This window comes from Epinephelus fuscoguttatus, linkage group LG16, assembly GCF_011397635.1.
Source record: "Epinephelus fuscoguttatus linkage group LG16, E.fuscoguttatus.final_Chr_v1".
In the NCBI taxonomy this organism is placed as follows: Eukaryota; Metazoa; Chordata; class Actinopteri; order Perciformes; family Serranidae; genus Epinephelus; species Epinephelus fuscoguttatus.
The window spans coordinates 36,126,897-36,152,150 of NC_064767.1; the positions used below are offsets into that span (position 1 = coordinate 36,126,897).

The following is a 25,254-nucleotide window of genomic DNA, read 5'->3' on the forward strand; positions in this document are numbered from 1 at the left end:
ACATTGTTTCTTTGTACACTGACAATAGAGGCTTTCTCCTCTATTCTTTGTATCTAAAATGCCTCTTGAGCCTTTTATATTGATGATCGGTGTGTATGGAGTAGGCTGATAAATATTAAGTGGTAAAAACACTGCCTTTAATCTTGTTAGGCTACTTTCCTTTGCTTTCATACACTTTATTTTGGATGCCTGCCCCCTAAACTTGCAAAGCAAGCCTGTGATGTAAGGAATCCTGAGGGGTGTGGATATGGAATGAGAGATGATTAACACAGAGAAATCAAATGCAAAAGTACTCAAAAGAGCAGGGACATTGGTGTGTTAATGAATGTTGTGGGTCGTCAGATTAATCTGGCTGATCAAACTACTGAATGTTATCATTGGTCAAAGTGTCATAATCTCCTTTTCTCTTTCATTCTCACTTCTAAAGTAAAAATCTAATAGGCAATGAAAGATGAATCAACTATTTTCAGTACTTTCCTTAGCCTGCAAGGGACATTTGCTTTGCAGACAAAATTCCAGACATATGTAAGCAAAGACACAACAGTGAAGGAAAAAAAATCATAGTGGTCTCATAGAAAAAAAAGAAGAAGATCATAATTAAGGACAAATCAAAGTAAAAAGATAGTAGCTTGTTTACAGCTTGTTGTCAATGAGGATACCTGTAGCAGCTCTGTGCCATTGATCATGAATTGATCATGTTATGTGAGGGCAGGTGATGTTTGTAAAAAATGATTAATCATGTCCTTCTGAGACATTCAGTTTAAGAGGTTTTACACCGGGACAGAATTCATGTCTTTAACAAAAGTTACAAAGAGTTTGAGATACTTAATTACTTCAAATTATGGCTATGCTGTTTAAAAACTTGCTTGAATTATAGATAAATTAAACTCTATCAACATCAATAACATTCAATTACACATTCCCACTGAGGCGCATGTAGGCCCACTTCATGAAATGTTAATGTTTTATTGTGCAGTCAGTAGTCAGGGCCCAGTCATCAGGCTGTCAATCATGTTTTGTCCTTAATGAGTCTTAATGAGGCTTTAATGAGTCAACTCTCTCTGTTATGTCCCCTGATCATCCAGATGAAGAACAACTGTAAAGTCTGTTGATTCTGTGAGTCTGTGATTTTGTAAAAGCCTACACAATATATTTATACATATATATATATATATATATATATATATATATATATATATATATATATATATAATCCTTTATGTGTAGGCTACATATAATTGGTCATTTTTTGTGCCTTTGTTAAACTGGGTTTATTTCAGAAGGATGAGTCGGTGTCGCCATTCATACACTTGTTTTATTAAAAAAAAAAAAAAGAGTCAGACAAAAACAATCAAAACAGCACAGATATTTACACTATTTACTGTAATAGAGCATGATTTAAAAAAAAAAACAAAGTAAACGTTTTAATTCAAAACGAATGTGACTTTAATACCTGCTGCATATATCAACGCTATCCTTCTTTTATTTTCCTAAAACGTAAACCGGATGGGGCGTGGCTTTGTTGATTTCGCGCGAATTTTCTTTTCTTCTTCCTGTGCATGTGAGCATTTCCGGTGAGCTATTGTGGATGGGTAGTATTTACATCGTTACCGAGTAGCGTTCACAGTAGATTCGTGCAGAGTCTCACTTTGCGGTTCCTGTGTCCACCTGAAGCAGCAGCAGCATGTCTCAGGCTCGAGTTACGGATTTCTTCTCCCAGAGAAAGAAAGGCATCGCCGGTCCGGTGAAAGCAGCCAAGCAGCAGAGCGGCGCAGTTAACGGCCGTGGCTCCTCTGGGACCAGCACACGGTCAAGATCCTCGAAAAACAAAGGTGTTGCCATTTGTTCGTCCTCCGTACATGAAGAGTTTGTCCGAGTTATTGACGAAGCAGCGGGGATACACGACGGAGCGTGTAACACCAGCAGCACCGGGAAAGAGTTCCCCTCTTGTCCCCGGACACCGAAGAGGACTTCGGCCGAGACAGAGTTTGACCTCGGTGCAGCTGTGTTTTCAGCCACCGCCGACCACAGCACGGCCAAGAAGAGACGGCAAGCGGAGGTCGTTGGAGACGCTAAAGCTAATGTTCCGGAGAAAGCAACGAGGAGGACGGCCAGAAAGAAACTGGTCCTCCCTCAGGACACACCACAGGTAACTTTAATGTTGTTCTGATTCCGTCATCTTTGAGAGAAATATCTGAAAACCCAGGTTGTGTCTTAGCAGCACTCAGTGTGTCATTTTAAAGTCTTGTCCTCATCCTTAACCTAAACAAAGATGGCAATAGTTTGCATATACAGTCACATTGTACGTGTGTAATACTCAAACCAACAAAGGCTGAGCTAAATCTATGCTGCTGCTGTGTATCTTCAGGCTGCAGTCCAGCTCCAGCCCACTGAGGTGACCCAGCAGCCCACAGCTCCTGCAGCCCCAGTTTCTACACACACTGCTGAGAACCAGCCTCACTCCCAATCCAGCAGCTCTCCACAGAGGAGTCAAGTCACCAAAAAGAACACTGGAGGACGGGCCAACAAGGTAACATACTGTGCTTGGACTGACAGAAGATCAGGCTTCAGTCACTGTGGTGCTGTAGTTCAACCTGAAAGTGACAAAATTGTGACAGAGCCAAGCGAGTTTATGTTGTCACCTGCAGTGCTTCAATATCTGTAGTAAAACTGTATCAGTAAGCATTGATAGGTGAATCCAACACTGTGTGGAGAGAGGAGAAACTTACACAGTTTTATTTATCAGGTCACTAATGATGCATTTGTGCACAGTTATATAGTTTCAGTCTGCAATTTCCCAAAAAACGGTGGGTAATTTTTTGCAAAGGGAGAAGAAAATGATGTTCTTATCTGCACATACATTTGGTGCTGTAGTGTGTATTTGGAGAAGCAGGACAGTGTATGCAGGGTTGAGTCAAATATACTACAGTGTGTGTGTTCATGGTAATGAAGGAACATTTTCACTTAGTGCAACAATGTGGCTCAGTGTGTTTTTATAGTTTTTAGACAACAGCCGAGCTCAGTGTCCTAAGAGCAACATGTCTTGTCATGGCTTGTTAGTAGAATACATTCATAGTTGGTTTGGCTTTGTACATGGGATAAGCTGACAACAAGAAAAAGGGAGTCTCAAAGTCATCAGTGTGCAATCCCCCTTTCTATCAGGCTTTGTGTAAAGAGGACATCGCAGCGCTCAAGGCTCGCCTTCAGAGGATCAAGAAACACGCAGAGGAGATAACCAGTGCTGCTTCCCCCGCTTCAGCTTCCTCAACCCCTCCAACTGGTTCAGCTTCCAACAAATCCACCCCCTCTGTCCCCAAGACTGCCACAGCTGCCACCTCTGATGCTAAGACCCTCAACTTCAATATAGCACAAGTCAAAGAGCTTGCAGCTAAAGCTCAGCGGAGGAAGGAGGAGAGAGAGGCCGAGGAGAGCAAGCTGAGTGAGGCACAAACACAGGACAGGTGAGCATCTACACATACAGCCAAACATTGTAAACCAGTCTGTGCAGGTGGGACACTAACAGTAGGTCCTGCTGAGTCCAAATCAGAAACCAAAGTAGGGCTGAGATTATGGTTATTTAACACCAGTACTCACTGATGTTGGAAACATTATGCACATTGAACTTTTAAACAGATGTCTTTACCAGTGGATTTTCTTGAACTTTAAATATAATTGAACTGATAAACAAACTCACGGTGAACTAAGCATGCCACAGACTGGCTTAGAGTGAGTTTGGGTGGAAGCGAACCACTGTAAAGGAAAAGGGTGCACTGGATTCATAACATAAGACAAACAATAGCATTATTGTGCAACTGAACGCAGCACAATAAATGCCTCATCTCTTGTTTTCATAATTGTTGGAAGCTAAAACCCAGCCCTAAGTCAACATCTTTTTTCCTTGTCTTGTCCTGCAGTACCGAGCAACCAGCATACCAGCGGTACCACACCCTCGCCCAGGCGGCCCCCCCTGGCCTCTCCCTGCCTTACCAGTACAAGGTGCTGGCTGAGATGTTCAGGAGTATGGACACTGTGGTCGCCATGCTGTACAACCGCTGTGAGACAGCCACCTTCAGCAAGATCAAACAGGGAGTTCAGGACATGATGCACAAGTAGGTGGAAGGACGGACAGATGGTCTGGTTGCACTTTTCATATTTACAACCTGATTCCAAAAAAGTTGGGATGCTGTGTAAAGCATAAATAATAACAGAATGCAATTGTTTGCATATTTGTTTTTGAACTATGTTCAATTTGATACAGTGCAGGATACCTAGTGCTCAAACTGATGATGATAAGTCTTCAGAAATATGTTATTTTACAACATATTTCAGTGAAAAGTTTGAGTCTTTGTAAAACACTCTGTTAACATGACTCCTTGAAAAAAATCTGCTAATCACACCAGGACGAACAGTTTTCAGCTTTAAAGTTACACTAATTCTCCTAAGTACACCAAAACCCACTGTCGTCATGTTGGCTTAAAACCTCTTTTAGATCCTTTTGAAATAATAATTTATCAACACAAAGAACAATATTGATACTTTGAATTTCTACACTACAGTACATCCTGGAGGAAAGAACTGGCTGTCAGGCTGTATAAGCTAATGTTCGCTTTTTATCCCCCCCACCCCCCCACCCCACCCCACAGGCGATTTGAAGAGAGCCAAGTCAGTCAGATAAAGACGGTGTTTCCTGAGGCTTACATATTTAGACAGGAGAAGAACATCCCAACCTTCAACAGCAGCATTAAGAAGGGCAGCTACCAGCTCACTGTGGAGCCCGTCATTCCCTCTGGTAAATACACCCTTTTCACTGTCTTTTAGGTCATGACTTCTTCTGTCCAAATGTTCGAAGTTGGCTTTTTAAAAAATATATATTACAGTTTGGATTTGATGTTTTCTGTAAATGGGATGTATGTAAGTTGTGGGTCTAACTGCAGGTCCCTGTTTGTATAGTCGGTGCTCCTGATCAAGTGCCTTCTACACTTTTTGTGTCCATGTATTTACCTGTGTGCTGTTGTCCCCCTCAGACCAGAGTGAAGCCCGTCCTGCCCTGTCAGCCTCTCGTCTCCTGGAGAGAAGGCACATCTTTCACCTGAATCTGGTCTCCATAGTCAAACAGCACCACAAGGTCAGCAGCTACTCCACTATTGCTTGTAGTTGGCTAGTCACAACCAGGCATAGGCAGCATATGGGGACATTGATTCCCCAAATAAAAAAGAAAATCAAATGTTATCAAGTATGGTTATTTTATACCAATTATTAGTTGAATATACAGAACAGTTACTGTTTCGTGATATATGTATACTGTTACCATGAGCATCCATATTGCCCAGCCCCAGTAAAAGATGAGCGTTCTGGGCTGAAGTCTCCATACATGTCAGTGTCTAATAGAATGGTTCGTCTCTGTTAACTAGTATTGAAACTACCTTTGTCTGCAGGTCTTCCTGTCCTCGTTGGTTCCTCCGGTGTCTATTCCAGAGGACAAACTGACCCGATGGCACCCTCGCTTTAATGTGGACACTGTGCCAGGCGTCTCATCCAGCTCGCTGCCTCAGCCTCCTCAAACTGAGAAACTGGCCACAGCTCAGGAGGTGCTGGATAAGGCTCGCTCACTCATCACACCTAAGGTACTGTGCACATTTTCAAGAGGCCACTGTTCTGAAAGCGCCTTTTTTTTTAAACCCACACGTTTTATAATTTTACTGCACCATTTGGTATATTCTTCTTTGTTTAGTTGCACATCATCACAGACAGCTCAAACCAAAATTACAGTAGCTTACAGTAAAACCATTTTAGATTTCTTTTCCTGGTCATAGAAATATTTTTAGCATTCTTTATATGAAATGTAAAAACACAGGGTCAGTCTTCTGCTCTGAATTGCCTCTAATACAATGAGGTATTCATTCTTACTATTTTAAAACACATTGCAATCACTTTTTACACAGCTCTGTGTAGCTTTTACCTGTTGGAGGGCCACAGAGCTGTTTAAAATTAACATTGAGCTGCGCGGCGCCTGCACGGGACAAGCACAGCTTTTGTTGTCAGTGTAGCAGTGTCAGTTGATCATAGTGGACACGCCCTGCATACTGCAGCAGCCTAACATGCTGTACCGCGACGATGTCTCATGTATTTTGGCCGTAACTCTACCCTGGTGCGGCAGCATCAGCTGGCTTGATGGCAGCTATCAGTGCTGCTGTTTGCTTGTCTTGTTAATCAGTGTTCTTTTTTCATGCCACAACAATATCCATAATACATTTTTTACTGTGTAAGAAAATGGAAGTGTGCCATGAGAGTGTGTGAAAAGTGTCAGTTGCATGAGTTTCTGGTGAATGCTTCACGCCGAGTTTTTAGGCACAGAAAGCTAAGAACTTCATGTACAGCTCAATTTGTACGTGCACTACTATGCATATGCACATGGTATTTTGAACTCTGGTATTTATTCAGTGTATTAATCCTGTATAGTCAGCATTATTCTGTGCTAAATCAGATGGTGTGCTTTCTTGTCTTGTGTTTAGATGGAGAAAGCTCTGGTGTCTCTGGCTCTGAAGACAGAAGATAAATCTGCAGAGAATAAAGAGCCAACATCTCCATCAAACCCAGCAGTCCCCCAGACATCAGCTCCATCAGCTGCCCCCGCAACTCCGATCCCAACTGCCCTGAAAGGAGTGTCCCAGTCCCTGCTGGACAGGGTAGGTGGACTTGACTGTGCTTTATGGGTATTATTAGCATGGCTAATCAGAAAACCATGTTCATTTATCCTTTTGTTGTGGTGGGTGGTTTATCTGCATTTTAGATTCGGGCAAAGGAGGTCCAGAAACTCCAGGCAGCCATGACTCGAAACCCTGCCCAGGAGGACCGCTTGCTGATGATGTCACGGCTCCCTGAGCTGGCCAGGATTCTCCGGAACGTTTTTGTAGCAGAGAAGAAACCGGCTTTAATAATGGAAGTGGCCTGTAACAGGACGGTGGCCAGCTACAGATCTGCTCTCAGCACAGGTGGGTTCAAACAGCAGAGCTGGATATATTTTTATTCCATACAATGGTTTCTATATAACATTAAGCTGCTAGAAATATATTAGGCAAGTAGAACAGCATCTTGTTGCTGTCTCCTAATACGGTTCAGAAAAGAACTGTTCTGATTGGCTGTTTCTCCTCTCTGATGGACAGGTGAAATGGAGAAACATATCCGTCTGTTGGCAGAAGTGGCTTCTGATTGGCTGACTATTCATCCAATCAGGAAGGACTCCTACCTGAAGTTGAACAAGAACATGGAGCTCAGCATTGTTCTGGACAAACTGAGCAGCAGACTGCGAGAGGAGGAGAGGCTCTGAGACATTTCACTGACAGAATGATGACTGAGTAATGTGGCAGTGAAGTGCTCACCTTCCTCAGACTGTCGCTGTGTGAGCTGCCAGGACACTGAAGGCTAGTTTCTGTAGAGTGCCATGTTTTTCAGTGAATATCACTGGTTTGTGGGCAGTAGGCACGTGTCTTACATTTTTCGACACAGAGGGGTTTGTTATTCGCCCTGTGCTCTAGGCTGTGTGAGAGACATTGTAGCAGACTGATCTAGGCACAGCTCCAGGACACCGTTACTTCCAAAAATCATGGGACCACATTGGACAGACCAGACCCCGTCCTAGTGTTTCTACTGTCCCAATGTTGTAAGCTAGTTGTTTTAACCACACTTGGGTTGTAGTGGCTGATGATGTGCTTTGTTTTTATCTCCTCCATGAAAGTGTCATATTGGTTGCTGCTTCCAGTCTTTTTAGGGATCAGTTTTCTACAGTGTACAACTGATGACTGTTTACATTTTTAAAAGTTACTGTTTGATGTTTAAGAAATACATGCATTTGTCAGAGTCACACAGCCTCCAATTTTTTTCTGTGAATGCAGTTTATTAAATATAACACTCCAAAAAGCAAAGACAGTGATTTCATTAATTATCTGACTGCTGGTGGTAAACTTAATCAGTCAAGATTATACTCGAGTAAGGAAAGAGTAAAGGAAGGCATCATGTTAGTGAGGGAGAAAACATTAATCACGAGTGGCATCTCTTAATGCAGAAAGTTCTGCTTTGTTGTCCCAGATTTAGAAGTTTCTGCCTACATTGCAACACAATGAAAAAAGATGGAATTTTTTGGAGCAAGCTATTTTTAAAAAGTGATTTTAACAATGGTGTGTCTCAATGTCTTACCAGTGAAACCAGTCCCATTATCAAGACAAATGAAGGTTCACACGCGGTGGCTGTTTTCTCTAGGTTTCCAATTGCAGTGCTTTGAGTACTGACTGACTGAAATGTGTCTGTAGCATCGGGTATCACAATCTGCCAAGGTTGGCATTGAACTTGATCAGATTAAGCAAGACTTAATCACTAAAGAGAACAGACCAAGCCAAAGGAATGGAAAATAACATTAATTTCTCTGTAGGGTCCTTAAAGGGAAATTTCAGTTTATTTCAACCTGTCTCCTATCGTCCTAAATTTGTTTCTAGTGACATAAAAATAATAGTTAGCATGTTAGCCATTAGCCTAGATACAGTAGTAGCGTTAGACCTGTTAAAGCGTAAGTGAACGGGCAACCTTCAAGTGCAAAGTTAGTCCACTAAACAAGCTTTTTTTCCACAAAGACCGCCTCATATCGTTAGGATAAATGTCAGAGAACATATAGAAAACGACATGTAAACGTGTTGTCTTGCCTTACCGGTGTGCTGCCATGTTTGTTTACCATCTAGCTCTGCTTTCCAAAGATTTGGATTGTCATTGTCATTGAGATGACATCCAAATAAACCCATTAACTCCACCAACTGAACCCAAAACGCTCAGGCACCGACCTATATACCCTGCATTTCTCTCTTGCGTTCTTTTCAGTTTTTAACCCATTGTGTGAAACTTTTTTTTTTTTTTCAATTCACACACACCACAATGTCATTTTTTACATTTCTTTTTACATTACAGTGCAGCAAAGCCATCACTCTGCACAGGTGACAAGTGCAAGGCTGTGTGATTTCAGTGCAGTGTACAGTGATAACACTAATAACACAGTGATGACATTGATAATACAACTTAACACACAATGGTTATGCTTGGATTTTGGTGCTCTTGATTACCTCTTAACTTGATAAAATAAAAATAAAATGAATCTATATGATGATCAAATAGCCCTTTTCAACTTTAATTATTGTTTAAAAACAAAACCTCAGCATCCTCCAAGGTAAGAGACATAGGCAGTAATGAAATCTGTATGCCAAGCGGTCAGCTGGAGACACAATAGACACTGGTTTGAACTGCTATTTTAGCTGTCCACTTGTGTTTAGATCACCAAAACCCATGTTATTACATGGTCTAAGCAGGCTCTTAAGTCCCTTTTTACTGCACAAAAAAATCTGCAAACACCTGCTAACGTCTTGCTTTGTAATGTAATGGGAGAGAGTACAATTGGGATTCACATGCAGGTCAAATGACTCTGCAATAGTCGTGGGTATTTATTGGCTCTGGTTTTCTCTGGCACTAACTTTAGCCTCTTAACCACAAAAAACATCCATCTCCGCCCAAGCAGCGCTTGAACATCGATTCAAATTAGTCTGCTCCGAATTTGAAAGAGAGACTAAGTAAGAGACATATATAAAGTAACCATGGTAAAGTTTACACAGTCTTCTGCTGCTTATTACAGTTTACTAACCTGTTTTCTAGCCTGTCCATGAACTTGAACATAACACACACAAACTGGCATACTTGCCTGCTGCAGAGCCGTGCAAATGGTTCTAGTGTACTGGCAATGGGAAAGGAGTCTATAGCCTTTTTTTTTTTTTTTTTTTTTAGCAGGTTTACCTGAGTTTGAAAAAAGAAAACGGTTGGTGGAAAATGGATAACTGACACAGAAACATGGGAAATAGGGTCCAGTTTGCAAAATACCAAAGTTACACACATAACTCATGTATTGTAATCATCATTTTCTGCTCAAAATCTAATTTTGATTATGAAATACCAATTATACAATCAGAATAAAAAATAAGTCACTACACTAATTCTCATAACTCAGCAAACCCAACTCAATTTCAAAACACAGCATGTTTCCTATCCAAGAGAAGCATAAGAGTCAATCATAGCATGACTTTCAAAATACTAACAGTTGATGGCATAACAAATTGCTCAACTTTTTGTGTTTCAGTTATACCTGCATGCAATAAAAATATGAAATCTGTCTATCATTTTTATAATTGTCACTCATTTTAGGTTGAATGTCAAATGTGTGTATTTTTTTTATAACATACTGTCTAAAAGGTGAATGTGTTATCGTTACTCTATGGAATATACAACAGAATAAACTGACAGAATTGCTGCAGTAAAAGCTTTATTAGCAACATGACATTTCTGACAGTGATCAACAAAAAAATCCAACATACATGGCCTCTGGTTCCAAATGTGTAAAAATAAAAATACACAAATACAAAAAGGCACAGAATGAAAAAAACAAAAACACAGTCACAATTTCAAACAGTCCTGATCCAGCTGCTCCTCTGACTGGTCCTCTTTCTCATCCAGACATTATTTTATCTCTGTGTATCCACATTAAACAAAATCAATTCAGAAGTACCCTTTTACTGTAGATGTCCATGTAAGTGAAAGACCTTCAGCACCTGGCTGCATCTCTGAGTGAAATCAGCTCCGATTGGTCTATTTTACACAAGTGAAAATCAGTCGTTTCTCAATACGCATCTCTTTCAGTCTAGCCTCTGAGTGGCTTTGGTAGACATAGAGGCTTTAAATTACAGTATACTTAAGGATTACGGTTTTTATTTCTGGTATGGTGTGTGCAAATATCTGTAAATAATAAAGATCCATCATTTTGGTATTGGGTAACCTTGTATGTACAGAAAATCGTGTTAACTGACTGCATATTCTGTTAAACCACAAATTCTGTTCATGGTATAGTCCACAGACACATGTTGTGCTAACTATGTTAAGAGTTTTAAAAATCTGAATACAGAATAAACAAAGGGATGTTAATGAATTTAAAAAGCTATTTGTTTATTGTTTGTCCTTCATTTTGGCTTTTAACTGAATTTTGGTGGTGGGGGAAAGGTGGTGGGAAAAAATGTTTTAAAATAGTTAAAGATAGTGGAATTGTATCAAGCGTTCCCTCCGAGAAAAGACCAATAAAAGCTACAGGTAACCATTATATTAAATATTCATGTCTTTATTTGTTGTTTAGGAGCCAACACTATAACGTACTGGGTTGAGGTTAGATGCTAGTTAGCCGTAGCATCACATGGATAGCACAGCATGGCTTTAACCTTCAAGTCACAGGAACACATTCCTATTCTTTAAAGATAAAGTGATACACCACCTGAGTGTAAGCATTCTGTATACAGATGGAGAAACTTGTTTTTGGAAGACATAAAAATACAAGTGAACAAAATCTGCCTCTTCAGTCTACAACATCCATTCATTCACCCCATCCCATCAGTTCATGACTGAAATGACAAATGGAAAGCACCTGAGTGTTTGTAAAACCAGTGTTCGCACCGTTTCCAGTCTGGTAGCTGCAGTAGTCCTCAGTACTGAACCAGGGAGAATACACTATGGGATTTCAGTTTGTCACTGCCGTTCAGCTCTTTGAGTTCAATGACCACCAGGCAGCCCAGAATCTCGGCCTGCTGCTTCTTCATCAGCTCGCAGGCTGCATACAGTGTCCCTGCAACACACACACACACACACACACACACACACACACACACACACCTAAATATAACTTTAAAATACAACATGGTTCCTTGGCTTGTTAGCTGAGAGCTGATGTAAATCCATAATGACAGCAGTAACCTCTAAGCAGAAAGATGAATCGTCAGAAATGAGAAGGTACTGTTATTTTTACCATTTTTGTTTCTTTGTTTGCGCTTTGTTGGTCACAAATAGTCAGACTGTATCCAGTGAGCATTATGGTTATAAAGCATATCTTACCTCCAGTAGCCAGAAGGTCATCGATAAGTAGAACCTTCTGTCCTGGAGCCACTGCATCCTCCTGGATCTCTACCTCTGCCTGGACGGACACAAGTAACACTTAAGATACTGTTCATTGGAGACTGAAACTGCTCAGGACTGAGGTAACAATGAAAAAGAGAGAAACACACAAAAGATTCTTGAGAAAAATGCTCCCCAGTGCACATGAGCTTTGACTGGAGCAATGATTCAAACTCCAGGATGATGACATCTTAGTATGGAACACGGAGGGGCTTTAGACGTCTGTTTTGACTTTTGTATTAATAAGACAAATTTGTTTGTCTTAACAGGTAAAAATATGCTTAACCCCTCAAATGCATGTTAAGACGACAGAAAATGCCCCGACAGTGCATTTCTTCTTAAGACATTGAGAACATTAACGCTTCCATGCCATTGGTTGGCGTCAACGTACCCACCATTTTATTTGACGCTTCAGCCGCTGCGGGCTTTTGTTAGTGGGTACGTTTTGCCTATGTACCTATCACCTGTCTTCTACACAACTTCAATTTAGAATTTGCAACAGTCCATTTTGTGCACAGGGGATACATTTTGTCATAAGCTGTTGACTGAAGAGAGCAAATGGCCTCCGGAAGGTTTTTTTAGTTACTGTGGCTGTAACATATCGCACCCTTTGTGTGTTTTCATCCAGTGTAAATTATATTAAAAGATTCTTCTTAAACACAAACGTGGCGTATTACTCGGTAAAACCGAGCTTTGTATCCACCTTATTCCTTGCCCCCATGATACCTTGTCTGAATTATCGGCATGGTCTCCAGCACTAAACCTGAACCAGAGTTTTCCTATTGTAACAGTTTGGAACGGTATGCTAACAGTATGCTAATCCTGTTATCTTGAACGATTAGGAAATAAAACGTGAAACACACCACCTGTTACACCTCAGACACATAAGGTGATCACACCTCTGTCATCTCTCAAAGCCATCTCAAAGAATTTGTTGTTTTCCGTTTGTAATGGAAATTTCTACATACTGTCTTATTATGCTCACGACAATGGAAACCACTAGAACAGAAGTGCCTGTATAATTGTTAATTTAGTAACAGTGTCCTGTAACAGATTCATCTTGTCCTTGGTCAAATCACACAAAACCGGTTCAAACCAGTATTTCTTATCAGCTGCCTGCATAATACTGTTGTGTGACCTTTCCACCATGCCAATAAATGTCTGTTAGTTACTGTTTTGCTCTCACTCTACAGATACTGAAGTCTCTCTGTGACCTGGTTGCTTTTCTTGCAAGAGTAAACCTTTATTCAGTCTCCTCATAGAACACATTCTTCTTCTATTACACTCTTTAACCAAGCATGTTAGCGATTAGCTTGCCTTGCTCCGTTAGCATACTGTTAAATTTAACAGAGCCCAAGCTAGCTTATGGTTGATATCTACTCCAAGACGGTTTATGATTTATCAACAGACAGTAACACGAGGCAAATAATTTAAATAATTCTGTATTAATTTTAGCTCCATGTAAAATGAATAAATGTGATGTTTATCAGCTATTGCTCCGCTCGTCTGCCTGAATGACAGTTTACACATTTTTATCACTGCTGACTTATGATATCAGAGTTCTGCCAAGTGAAATATGGCGCTGAATTCAGCAGCATACCTCAGTAATATCAGTAATAGAAAGTAGTAGTAAAACAAAAATCTTTAGGCATTCACTTTATACGATACGAAAGAATTAAGGCAAATCAGTAACACACTCAGAATAAATGACTGAGCACTATGCCCATTGTACTTTAATTTAATCCTGCCATCTAGTGGACACTCATGTGAATACAAGCTATACCAAATATTATTTCATCAGTCTCCCCTCTGAAACTGGTGAAATGGTTGTACCCAGTATTTAATATCTTAAGACCGCAGAAATTTACTTGTTAACAGAGAATTTTTTCTATCATCTTAACGTGCATTTGACGTGTTAAGACGTCAAAATAGACATTTAGAGCCCTTCCACATTTCATACCCTAGCCCTTTTTACTCAGTCCCTTCTTTATGCCTCCTTTGCATTTTTAGAAAGAAGCAAGCAATGGCGGCATCAATTCCCTCCATTGTGTGATTACACACTGCATTCCACAATCAAAAGAGATGTGATGGGTGTGACACGTAACACTACAGCATCGCCCTCTAGTGTGACATGTAATATGCTATAATGATGATTCATAGAAACTTTGGTACAAATCGGATCCAAGCCCTAGGAGGAGATGACAAAAGTGTTTTTCAAAAAATTCAATATGGCAGAAAATCTAGTGGGCGGACCTTGAGGGTTCTTAAGATTTTCATAGAAAACATGCACCTTGACATGTGTGTCCAACATCAAGTCAATCTGACAATCGCGAGGGTGGTGGCCTTTCAAAACAAAATTTCTTTGAACCTCAATCATAGCGCCTGTTGCCATTTTGCACGAGTGATGTCACTTGGAGCCCGAATCTACACAGCAGCAATCTCCGAGATATCAAGGTCCTGCCCATACACCCTTCCGACCAACTCTGAGCAACGCTACTGATCACGAGCACATTGACATTGACACATGTAGATGTCAATCACAATATGACATGACACCTCCTTTTTGTAGTATCAAAAACAAGTTATAACCAAACTTAAAAGAAAAACTAACACTTGTATAAACATCAGCAAGATAAGAACTACCTATAATGACAAACTATCTCTGGAAAAAATGTATTTGAGGTGTACTTTAATCTTTTGGTCCACTAACAGGGGGAAGGGTTCATGACCTATACTGTAGCCATCCACCAGGGGGTAATTGATGTTTTGGCTTTACTTTTGAGGAGCTGTCATATTGTCCATCTATATTATACATTCTATGATGTGACACACTCTCCTTACCGGTCAGCTAAATTTTCCTCTGTGTTGCAGCATACTCCTTTTATAATAATATTTTGGGAAAGGGCTGAGGAGCACTTTAAAAAGAACCAGTCCAACATTTTAGTGAACATGCTTTGATCAGACAAGATCTAATCAGTTCAGTATTTGTGTGATAATCTGCTGTCCAAACACTGCAAAACTGTTTCATGTACACATTTTACTGCATTACTGTATGTTGTTTTAAGAACACATGCAGAACTTGAAATGTATACATTTTAATTTTTTACCAACTGATACATGAACTGATGATGAGGACATCCGTTTTCCCTAATTACCATTCTATGGACAATGTAACCTGAACACAACTGCAAGGCCAAAAAATAAGAGTAAAGAATTACTTTAAACAAAATGCTAAGTGTTTGTGTGTTGGTGTTCTTTACCTTGCCATACTCCAAATCATATGCCACAGACACAGTGGATCCAGGCAGTTTGCCTTTCTTTCTGACCATGACGAAGCCAACACCCAGCCGCTGGGCGAGCAGAGGCCCAAACAGGAAACCACGAGCATCTAAACCTGCATGCAAACAGAAAATGTGGTACAGGCAAAATGTAAAAAGAAACATTAGGGCAGGATATACAGTGGATAGAAAACTGAAAATCTCATACAGATATAGTATATTAGCATCTTGCAGTGTTGTGAAGTTATCGTGTTGACAAAATCTGTCCACAGACAAACAAAAAAACAGCTACCAAAATACTCTAAAAATACAGTATTTTGGCAGCCTCTGAAGTAGTGCCCCCTACATTAAGTGTCACAAGGACCACATTTTGCCATGACACACACGCATTCACACAAACTTTGTTGCGGCTGGTAATAAAATATAATAAACAGACAAACACAGTGAGGAAGGGTGAAAATAGATTTAACAGATCATGACAGACCTCAAATAAATGAGTTACTGCATAGCACGATGGTTCATGCTCTTTCCACTTCATCAAGATTATTATTTTTTTGCCAGAAGACATCACAGGTTGGAAAGACATGGTAGTAAATAAGTGTACTGCCTCAAATATCTGGTTCGGTAGACATACTAAAAAGGACATGTATTACCAACTTGGACCAAAAATGTGCACTTCCGCATTCTCCCACAATGGATGTAACAAAGAACCCCTGCTCACAAAGCCATGGCAATTGCCGGTCTCATCAATTGCCATGGCTATCATGTAACAGACGTAACAGCAGCACTGTTGTCAACTTTCTTTATGAATCAAGCCACACATTTCTTGAGTGAGCAAGTTAGCCCCCACACATAATTTGAAAAAGCCAAAGCATATCATTCTAAACAAGCTGGCCAGTTATGAACCCAGCTTGGCCTATATGAATAATCAATGCCACTACCTTCTCAAGGTGTGTCGATGAATACTTTGGAAAGGCACTGTCGCCGCTCTTCATACTCTTCCTGTAAGGCTCGTCAGGTACAGAATATAAGTTTACATTAAAAGGTGCTTTGCTTTGGTTTCTCACCTACGAGCAGATCAACCTCCTGGTGATTCTTCCTGACATGATCCTCAAACAGGTCGATCACTGCTGTCAGAGCAGCTGGATCCTTCAGGATGGGACAGATATCCCTGCAGCACATACACACATTACGTCAGTATCTGCTCAGTTAAAATGCAAACCTATATCCAAACACATTTATATTGTGAGGGTGAGGGATGCATGAAGATATCAGCATATCATCAGCACTAGCTGATATTGACTTTAAAATAAAATATTAGAATGGGCCAACATGCTTTTTCTTATAGGTTTATGTGATAATGCTTTATTCATATTGTCAATTATAAGCAACGCATCGTCATTCGTCACACAGGCAAAACTGGAACAAGGGTTAGTGTTTTCCACAATGAATGACTTAAACAGTCAAACAATAATCAAATTCGTCTTGAGCTCACCTCAGGCTCTAACTGACTGAAGCCAGGTTTGACTTACAGGCAGTGCGGCAAACAGATAAACCACTGTACTAACATTGCCCATTTGGCTGAAACAAACATGTACACAAGGGCGTAGTTAGCAGGTACACATACTGAGCAGAGATCTGGGTATCCTCCCCCAGGACATTTTAAGTGTCAAACACTTCATTTCCTGCATTCTGGTGAATTTTTAATTATAAATTTGTGGTGGAAATGCTTTTATTTCTTATTTTTAAAAAAAAGGGAGAACTAAGCCAATTTTCAAATTTCCTACAGGTTAATCCTATGGACTATGACAGTCCAAAAATATTACTAAACATGAACAGCTCTCTCCATAACCCAAAAACTAGAGTGTTAAAAGTAAAATTTGTGATATCATAGGGTATAAAGTCTAGAGCTGCTCCACGGACAATGAATGGTGGCAGATATTGTAGATGACACTGAGAGCAGCCAGGGAAATGCTGTGAGTATGTGGGTTTCACATATGAGAACACTACAACAGCATAAAGCTCATTTGCTATTATCAACAGAAAAAAAAAAAGAATTTGTGGGTCGACATTCATTGTCTATGGAGCAGCTTCAGACTGTGACATCACAAGTTTAAAACGTCCTTCTCTGGTTTCTGGCTTGACAGAGAGCCATGGGAATAACAGTGGAATTCTTAATTTGGGGTGGTGTTGCCCTGTGATATCATCTCTGCCAAGTCAACATCCGCAGAGCTGATTTTACTCTTCCATCCTTTTTTGTCTTTTGTTTGAGGAAGTGACCTCTTTACATGATGTGCATGTAGCACCTATTCCCTTCAATGACACATTAATTCATTGTAATTTATTAACAAACCCCTGGACTTTCATAGCTGTATTTCAGTATTTCTACTCATGTTCCCCACATATCTGTGCTCTGTGAGATTTCGAGATTAACATTACATAAGTTAATAATACACCACTTTTGGGGCGCCAATATCTCTTATGTTTTTCCAAGGCAATAGGTTCCCTGCACGTGTCCGGTCCAAAGCTCGAGGCTCCTTCCCTCACCTGCTGTGTGTGAGCCCTTTAATATACATAGATAAAACATGTGGAGCGTGGAAGCCACGGGGCCTGACGTCAGAGGAAGCTGTAACTTAGAGTCTTACCTGAACAGGATGCCCTTCTTCGGAAAGTCTGGAAAAGCTCGGATGTGCTTATGAACCAGCTGGAGTTTAGAGTCTGAGTCTGCTGCCATTCTAGCTGTCTGTGGGACGGATTACTTCTTGCTGCTCGCTGTCCCTTCAGCCAGTGTGTGCTGTATTCTTCCTCTCACGCATGCAGCTTTAAGTCGCACGTGGCCAACGCCCTCCTCCCGGTCTCAAGTGCGCATGTCCATGTTAAAGGGAAACACCAGTGGTCTAGGAGAGTTCAGTGTTTGTGAACATGAGCTACTCTCTGTCAAAGCCAGAAACCAGAGAAGTAAATTTTAATCTTGTGATGTCATAAAATGTTTAATCACGATTAATCACTCGCGGTTAATCGGAAATTAATCACTTTTTTCTGTTCTAAATGTAGTATGAATATTTTTCAAGTTTTTAATACTCTGGTCAACATGGGAGTGGACAAATATACTTGCTTTATGCAAATGTATGTTTATTTGCAACAATCTAAAAAAAAAAAATAACAAACACTGTCCAGAATATTCTCCAGAATAACCTCAAAGGTACTGCATGCTCACAATATATGCTGAAAGCATACCATGGCAAACTCAAGCCCAACAAGTGCCAACAGATGGACATATTGACCTGGATATAACATTACTTAGTAATACTAACACAATGGAGTTCCAGCTTTACATTTTTAAAGGTTAACTTAACATTGCCTGTGTTTTTTTAAGCAGCTTGAGGTACTCAGGTGGTAACTCAATTCACATCAACTGTAAATACAAATAACTTTGATCTTGTTGAGAGAACCATCTGGCAGGGCCTTGAAGCTGAACTTAAGGTTTAGTGGCATTCAAAGGAATTTGCGTTAACACGTTAACTTTGCCCCCTGTATGGGGGATTTGGGGGGAAAAGTCATTCAATTTATCTTTACGTTTTTCTAAGTAAAACTGTGTAGTCAGATCCTTTGGGGCAAGACTCCTCCCTCAGGAAGGGGCGCAAAACCCCCCAGGGGCATCCTGCCTCAAAATATTATTTAGTTAGATTATCCAATTTATAGTCTTATGTGACTTTATATAGTAAATATCTACATATAGTATCAGTATAATATAGTTTCATCCTGTACTAAAAACAATTAGCCTGAAGGAAATGCTACAAGGCCTCCAGATAACCCATTAATGCATTACAGTTGGGATTTTAGTTTGTTTTATTTAGTTAAACAGCTCGTTTTGTAGCTCGGGGGCTTTTTGCCCCAGTAGTGGAGCGAGACGCCACTACTACTACGCCACTACACCACAAGATTTTAATTTTTGTGTTGTAATAACCAAATTGGCTACTGTATCAATTTATTTCTCTCAACAGTGTGTTGGTTTATGCATCATCATCTTGCACATGCTAAAATAATTCCCCAATATTTTTGCAGTGAATTCACTTCCTAACTTTGTGGACTCATAGAGTGTTCTTTTTAAAATTCCCCAGGGAAAGTATTTATACCCAAATGAGTTTTATGCTATTGTAGTGTTCTCAGTTCTCAAACAGAAAATGTACCCATATACTCAGAACATCCCCCTGTGTGCTCTCAGTGTCGACATTTTTCCTAGCAGCTTCAGACTTTATACCCGAAAGCATCACACGTTTAAGTTTTAGCACTCAAGTTTTTGAATTTGTCAGAGAGTTGTTCATGTTAACTAATATTAATGGACTGTCTTAGACCATAGGAATAACAGGTATGAATTTTGAAAATTGAATTTTTAATTCATAATTGAATTGTGAATTCAAAATTAATTAGGCAATTAAAATGAACATAGGCATGTAGAACTTTTGCTGTTGGTGGTGGTGTGTTTTTGTTTGTTTGTTTGTTTGTTTGTTTTACATATTTCAATGAGTATTTTGATCAGACAACAAAGTAATTAAAAAGACCCTTCCAGTCTTCCAGATCACCTCTTCTCTTTCCATTGAATATTACACTCACAGTAAGAATTACACTGGATTGTTTCTCATTCACAGCCAAACAATGTTAAGTTTAACATTCACCCTTAACCTATGTGTGATGCTTCAATTTTAGTCTGTCACTCGGTTGGCAATAGCCACACAACCCGTTTGAGCTGAGTGGAGTCTGTCCTGTACTGGCTTTTCAGTTATTAAAATGTATCTCACCTAAGGCCCTAACTGACTGAGGCCATCCTTGACCCACAGTAGTACTGGAAATAGGTAATCTACAGTTGTAACTATACAAACACTGTTTGACTAGAACAAACACAGGTACAGGCACAGACCAAAAGAGGGGGGGGGGGGGGGGGTGTGCATGCTGTTGCAGAACATTATGAGCCTATCTTTGACTATTTGGTGAAACCAAAGTATTTTTATTGTTTTTATGATCAAAGTTGTCACTTTCGCACCAATAGGCCATCTGTTGTCTGTTGTATGTTGTCTGTTTTCTGGGTAAAATGTGTCCTACGTGTTCAATTAAACATATGTTCCAAAGATCCAAGCTCCTTCCTTCACCTGCTGTGGCTGAAGCATTCATACTTACAGGGCCGGCCCTAGACTTTTCAATTCAATTCAATTTCATTTATGAAGCCCAATATCACAAAAAACAATTTGCCTCACAGGGCTTTACAGCATACGACATCCCTGTGTCCTTAGGACCCTCACAGTGGATAAGGTAAAACTCCCCCAAAAAACCCTGTAACAAGGAAACCTCAGGAAGAGCAACTGAGGAGGGATCCCTCTTCCAGGATGGACAGACGTGCAATGTCGTACAGAACAGATCAACATGATAAATTAACGGTAATCCGTATGACAAAATGAGACAGAGAGAGAGACAGAGAGAGATGCAGGACAGACAGTAATGACAGCTTACAACAACATTAATTTAAGTAATAATATTTCAATAATAATTACGGCTATTGTGGAACAATGTGTTGTAGGTATGACTAATGATAACAGCAGCAGTAGGAGGCATCAGGCAGGACCATAGCAGCAGCACAACCATGTCACACGAATCCAGGCACAGTTGCGATACGAGGTAACCTGCCAGACAGTGGAGCACAAAGGCTCCGGAGAAGAAGCCGAGTTAGTGACATGCAGTAATAGTTAGTAATGGAGGGAGAGAGAAGGAGAGAAGGTGCTCAGTGAAATATAGGTGATGTAGAGGTCCCCCGGCACACTAGGCCTATGTCATCCTTTCTAGGGGCTGGTCCAAGCCAAGCCTGAGCCAGCCCTAACTATAAGCTTTATCAAAGAGGAAAGTCTTAAGTCTAGTCTTAAATGTGGAGACGGTGTCTGCCAGTCAGGCTCTGGCTAGTGATCTAATTTTGGAGACTTTAGGGACCACGAGTAACGCTGCATTCTCAGAGCGCAGTATTCTAGTGGGATAATATGGTACTATGAGCTCTCTAAGATATGACAGAGCCTGACCATTTAAAGCTTTGTAAGATCTGAATTCTGGATTTTACAGGGAGATGGTAGATTTTGGGGGCCCCTTTGTTTTGGCTACCCCAGTTATTCTAACATGTTGCCACTTCACATGACACTGAACAATGGCGTTGTTAGGCCTGAGTTTCTGAGGCTTCAGCTCAGAATGTTTAATAAATAGGCACAGATTTAAATAGGCTGTATGTTTTTGTTTTTTTTTTAATAAAACTAGGCCTAATGATAAGAATTGTCATTTTCATGCATTAAAGCCCTCAAAAATAATATGATACTGTTGATCAAAAATGCAGGTTTTGGATCAAATGTGTCAAATGCATACATTTTAAATGCTTAATATACTGTAAGGTAATATAATGTATAATAATACATTGTCATTTATTAGTTTATTATTTTTTGTATTACGTATCTAAGATTTTAAAGTAACTAAAGCAGAAAAAATAAATGTAGTGGAGCAAAAAAATTGTTTCCCTCTTAGACGTAGTGGAGTAGGAGTATAGGAAATTGTAAAATAGAAACACACCTCAAAATTCTCAAAATTTTAATGATAGCAGTTGCATAGCTTTCTGTTTCTATTTTACACTAATTACTAAGAACTATGAATATTTTAGCATCACAAATTATGATTTATCTGGAGGGAAAAAAATAAATCGTCTTTAGGGGTAAATAAGATGCCAGAGTGCATTAAAGGTATCAAAACAGGGTTTGTTCTTAAAAAAAAAAAGGGTCCCCCTACAGAGGTCCACACTAGGCCCCCGATGTCCTCACGTCCTAGAAACGCCCCTGGTACTGAACCAACTTGTGTATTGCAAATATTAGTTTAAGCACACAGAATGTTCAAATAAGCATACGAAGCCTAAAGTGGGAACTATTATCAGGAACACGGTCTTTAAATAGACATTTCTCAAACATTTTTACACTGCGTACCACCTCTACTGTTAAATCATAGTGCCCTGCAGTAGTCAGGTTTATTCCTAATCAAAATATTATTTATTATTTTTGACTGTTGTTAGCCACACCCATACTGTATGCAGTGGGGATAGCACAAGAAATGGCACTTAAACTCTTCTACACAACTCTCTTACAACACAAGTACCATCCCCTCATCAGCTGCTGTGGTGACCTCCCTGGCCAGTAGTTGCCACTAGCACTTGCACTCTGTTGATTGCCGTCCACCTCAGCTTCAGCATTGCTGCTTGAAATATTCTCCTCCTGATCTGCACCTCTCTTCCTAAAAGTTCCTGTTTGGAGCCACAATTACAGTGTTTTTAAACCATTTATTTCACCTTTGCTTACATTCTTGCTAATTAAGCATGTAACTGATCATGGACTTATGCGCACAATGTGGTAATGAAAGTGACTATGAAGCAGGCTGTTATCGCAACAAAAATATTACGGCAAAGGCTTATTTCAAATTATATTTCAGTGATCTCATAGTTTAAGTATTTTCATAATAAATGTTGTAGTATTTGACAGCATTATACACATTTAAATTCATATAATGTAGGGGTGACCAAACATATGACCGACGGGCCAACTGCGGCCCACTGCCCTGTTTTAAATGGCCCACAGCGAATTTTAAGAAATACATTGAAATATCGCTATCTCTAAAAAAAAAATGCACTGTTTTTACATTGCACAGCTTACTTTATGCACAATGTCAATGTCATCTTGAAATACTAGCAAGCCCTGCCATTACACTTCTGGCTGATATAAAAGCTTAACCTCAGTAAACAAGGCGGAAAAAAGAGAAATACAAAAAGCTTTGGATGGTCAGTGACTCAGAAAGCAACAGAACTTGAAGTAGCTCAATTAAACTTTAGTCCAACAGCAAAACTGCTACCAGTACCTCCTTGAATACTTCCTGATGCCACAGTCGTTTTGACATTTGGTGCTTCTCAAAGTCAAAGATGCTTCCTTGGTAGGAGGGGTCCTTCAAAGTCAGGTCCTAAAGAGGCTAAGCAAGACTCCATGCTAGCACTCAGTAAAGACACATTGAAACAGTAAGCACCCAGGTGTGCATCGTTGAAGAGGGCATGCATTCAATTCTGGCAAATCATGCTCAAAGATTTGTTGGTACTTAATGCCCACTGAGGATGCACACATGCATTCTGGAAAGTTCTATGAAGGAAGGACTTGGTAGAATTTGAAAGATCTTGACACTGGAACAGTCCTTCCGTGGGTTTGATGATGTAAACTCCTTGAAATTCAGCTGTTTAATGATCCTTCCTTGGTTTTGATAAGCACCAATTATTAAAAAAAGAAGGACCAGGATAGGAAGTTTATTGTTAATTCACATTCTATGCTGGCACATATTGATAGTCAGACCAATCACCAGAAGAAAATGTCGGCAGTGTACATTTCAGCAAACCACAAATGCGTTATATTAGCAAGTTTAGTATGTATTATAGCAACATTTCTGCAAACTATGAATACGATAAATTTGCTTGTTTAGTACATGTCATAGGCCTATCAGTGTTTCTAAAGTGAAGTGAAGTAGTACATTAATTATCTTGAGGTGCAGGGGATGGTGAATGGCATGTCACCTATGGGCGAGACATCTGCCAAGCTGCAGACTACTGTTCAAGACAAACACACTGCAAAACCAGTTGTGTTTTAGGGACCACTTGCTGTGTTTCTAGTGGCTACTTAGCCACTAAACGTACAACTTATTGCTGGTTTTCTGTCAGAATAGAGACACAAAAAGTGATTGTTTTTTGGGACGTCGCTGCATTTCCAGCTTGGATTGTCCCTAAAACCAGGTATTTTAAGCCAGAACATCTTTTCCTATCCATAACCAAGTGCTTTTTCTGCCTAGACCTAACTACACATTCACCACAGTGTTGCTGTTGTGATAGTTACTTCAGTTACATCCACATCTGCAGAGGTGCATCAAAGAGTTTTATGTAATAAAATAGGAGTGGCATTTATTCTTCTTAAGTTTTGTCTCAAAGTAGGGAACAAAGGATCAGTGATGAATTATCAGGTTCAGTGGTCGATTCCCCCCAATCGAGGGGGGGGGGGTGCCATCCCTTTTGTTGGAAAATTGACATGTCCTCCGCACTTCCCGTATCTGTGCCCTCTGTCCCCGGCACTTTTTACAGCCGTTACAACAGTTCAATTCGTTTTTAACATGTGGCATCGTCTTTTTCCGAGCCGTGTTTAAACGCACCATGAGTAGACTGCGCCAGGCTGCATACACATGCTGTCGTGTTGTGATCTGAATCAATCGCACAGACAAGACGTGTGCTGCTGGGCACTGCTGCTGTGTGTTGACTATGTTCAGCAAACCAGCAGTCAGCAAGAAGCAAAAAACCTTGCACAGTTTCTTCCAAACAAACTGTGTAAGTTGAGTAATGCTGTTGCATGTAGATAATGTTAGCTAAATGATGACTAATTAATAGATGCCAATATATCAAGTTAAGTTAGTTAACAAGAATACTAATGTTATTGTTACCTATGTTAAATCACTTGCTAGCTAATTTCATGCTAGGAAAAAGAACACTCCTCCTTAATAAGAACTTGTGCTCACTATTGCTTTGCACATATTTTTTCAATCGCTATTGCCACAGTAGAAAGAGCAGGGTCAGGGAAGAGACAGTGGACCAGAGGCCAGCAAGGATGATCATGCAGGGTTCTCATAGGTGAGGAGAGATTATAACTGGCTGGTAGAAAATATCTATAGCATAAAAGTGACTTTGAGGTTAATTTCCACAGCTATGTCACCACTACTATTCCTAATTCTATTTATAAATTTTGCTTTGCACATTTATTATCTATATTATTGCAATAGATAGAAGAGGGACAGGGAGAAACCAGGCAGGTATCAGGACAGGGACCTGACAGCAGCACCAATTATCAGCCCAAGGCTTCACAGGTAAGGA

At 40.1% G+C, this 25,254-nt stretch overlaps 2 protein-coding genes across 2 annotated transcripts; one reads left to right on the plus strand and one right to left on the minus strand.

The window, feature by feature from the left end:
* The first annotated feature begins 1,543 nt into the window (after positions 1-1,543).
* cdt1 (chromatin licensing and DNA replication factor 1) lies at positions 1,544-7,922 on the plus strand. Its single transcript, XM_049601194.1, has 10 exons — positions 1,544-2,149; positions 2,369-2,530; positions 3,163-3,461; positions 3,915-4,109; positions 4,644-4,789; positions 5,025-5,125; positions 5,436-5,624; positions 6,513-6,686; positions 6,791-6,992; positions 7,164-7,922. The coding sequence occupies exons 1-10, from the start codon at positions 1,685-1,687 to the stop codon at positions 7,325-7,327; spliced, it is 2,097 nt and encodes a 698-aa protein (XP_049457151.1). The 5' UTR covers positions 1,544-1,684; the 3' UTR covers positions 7,328-7,922.
* Positions 7,923-10,314: 2,392 nt separating this feature from the next.
* aprt (adenine phosphoribosyltransferase) lies at positions 10,315-18,134 on the minus strand. Its single transcript, XM_049601285.1, has 5 exons — positions 17,942-18,134; positions 16,364-16,467; positions 15,279-15,412; positions 11,959-12,037; positions 10,315-11,692 (listed from the first exon to the last, which is right to left on the minus strand). The coding sequence occupies exons 1-5, from the start codon at positions 18,028-18,030 to the stop codon at positions 11,553-11,555; spliced, it is 546 nt and encodes a 181-aa protein (XP_049457242.1). The 5' UTR covers positions 18,031-18,134; the 3' UTR covers positions 10,315-11,552.
* Positions 18,135-25,254: the final 7,120 nt, after the last annotated feature.

Excerpts from the sequence above, each read along its gene's own strand:
- cdt1 (XM_049601194.1), top strand. The coding sequence starts at position 1,685 with ATGTCTCAGGCTCGAGTTACGGATTTCTTCTCCCAGAGAAAGAAAGGC. Across the intron at positions 5,126-5,435 it reads TAGTCAAACAGCACCACAAG|GTCTTCCTGTCCTCGTTGGT; the intron begins GTCAGCAGCTAC and ends CTTTGTCTGCAG. Across the intron at positions 5,625-6,512 it reads GCTCACTCATCACACCTAAG|ATGGAGAAAGCTCTGGTGTC; the intron begins GTACTGTGCACA and ends TCTTGTGTTTAG.
- aprt (XM_049601285.1), bottom strand. The coding sequence starts at position 18,030 with ATGGCAGCAGACTCAGACTCTAAACTCCAGCTGGTTCATAAGCACATC. Across the intron at positions 16,468-17,941 it reads AAGAAGGGCATCCTGTTCAG|GGATATCTGTCCCATCCTGA; the intron begins GTAAGACTCTAA and ends TATGTGCTGCAG. Across the intron at positions 12,038-15,278 it reads ATGATTTGGAGTATGGCAAG|GCAGAGGTAGAGATCCAGGA; the intron begins GTAAAGAACACC and ends GTGTCCGTCCAG.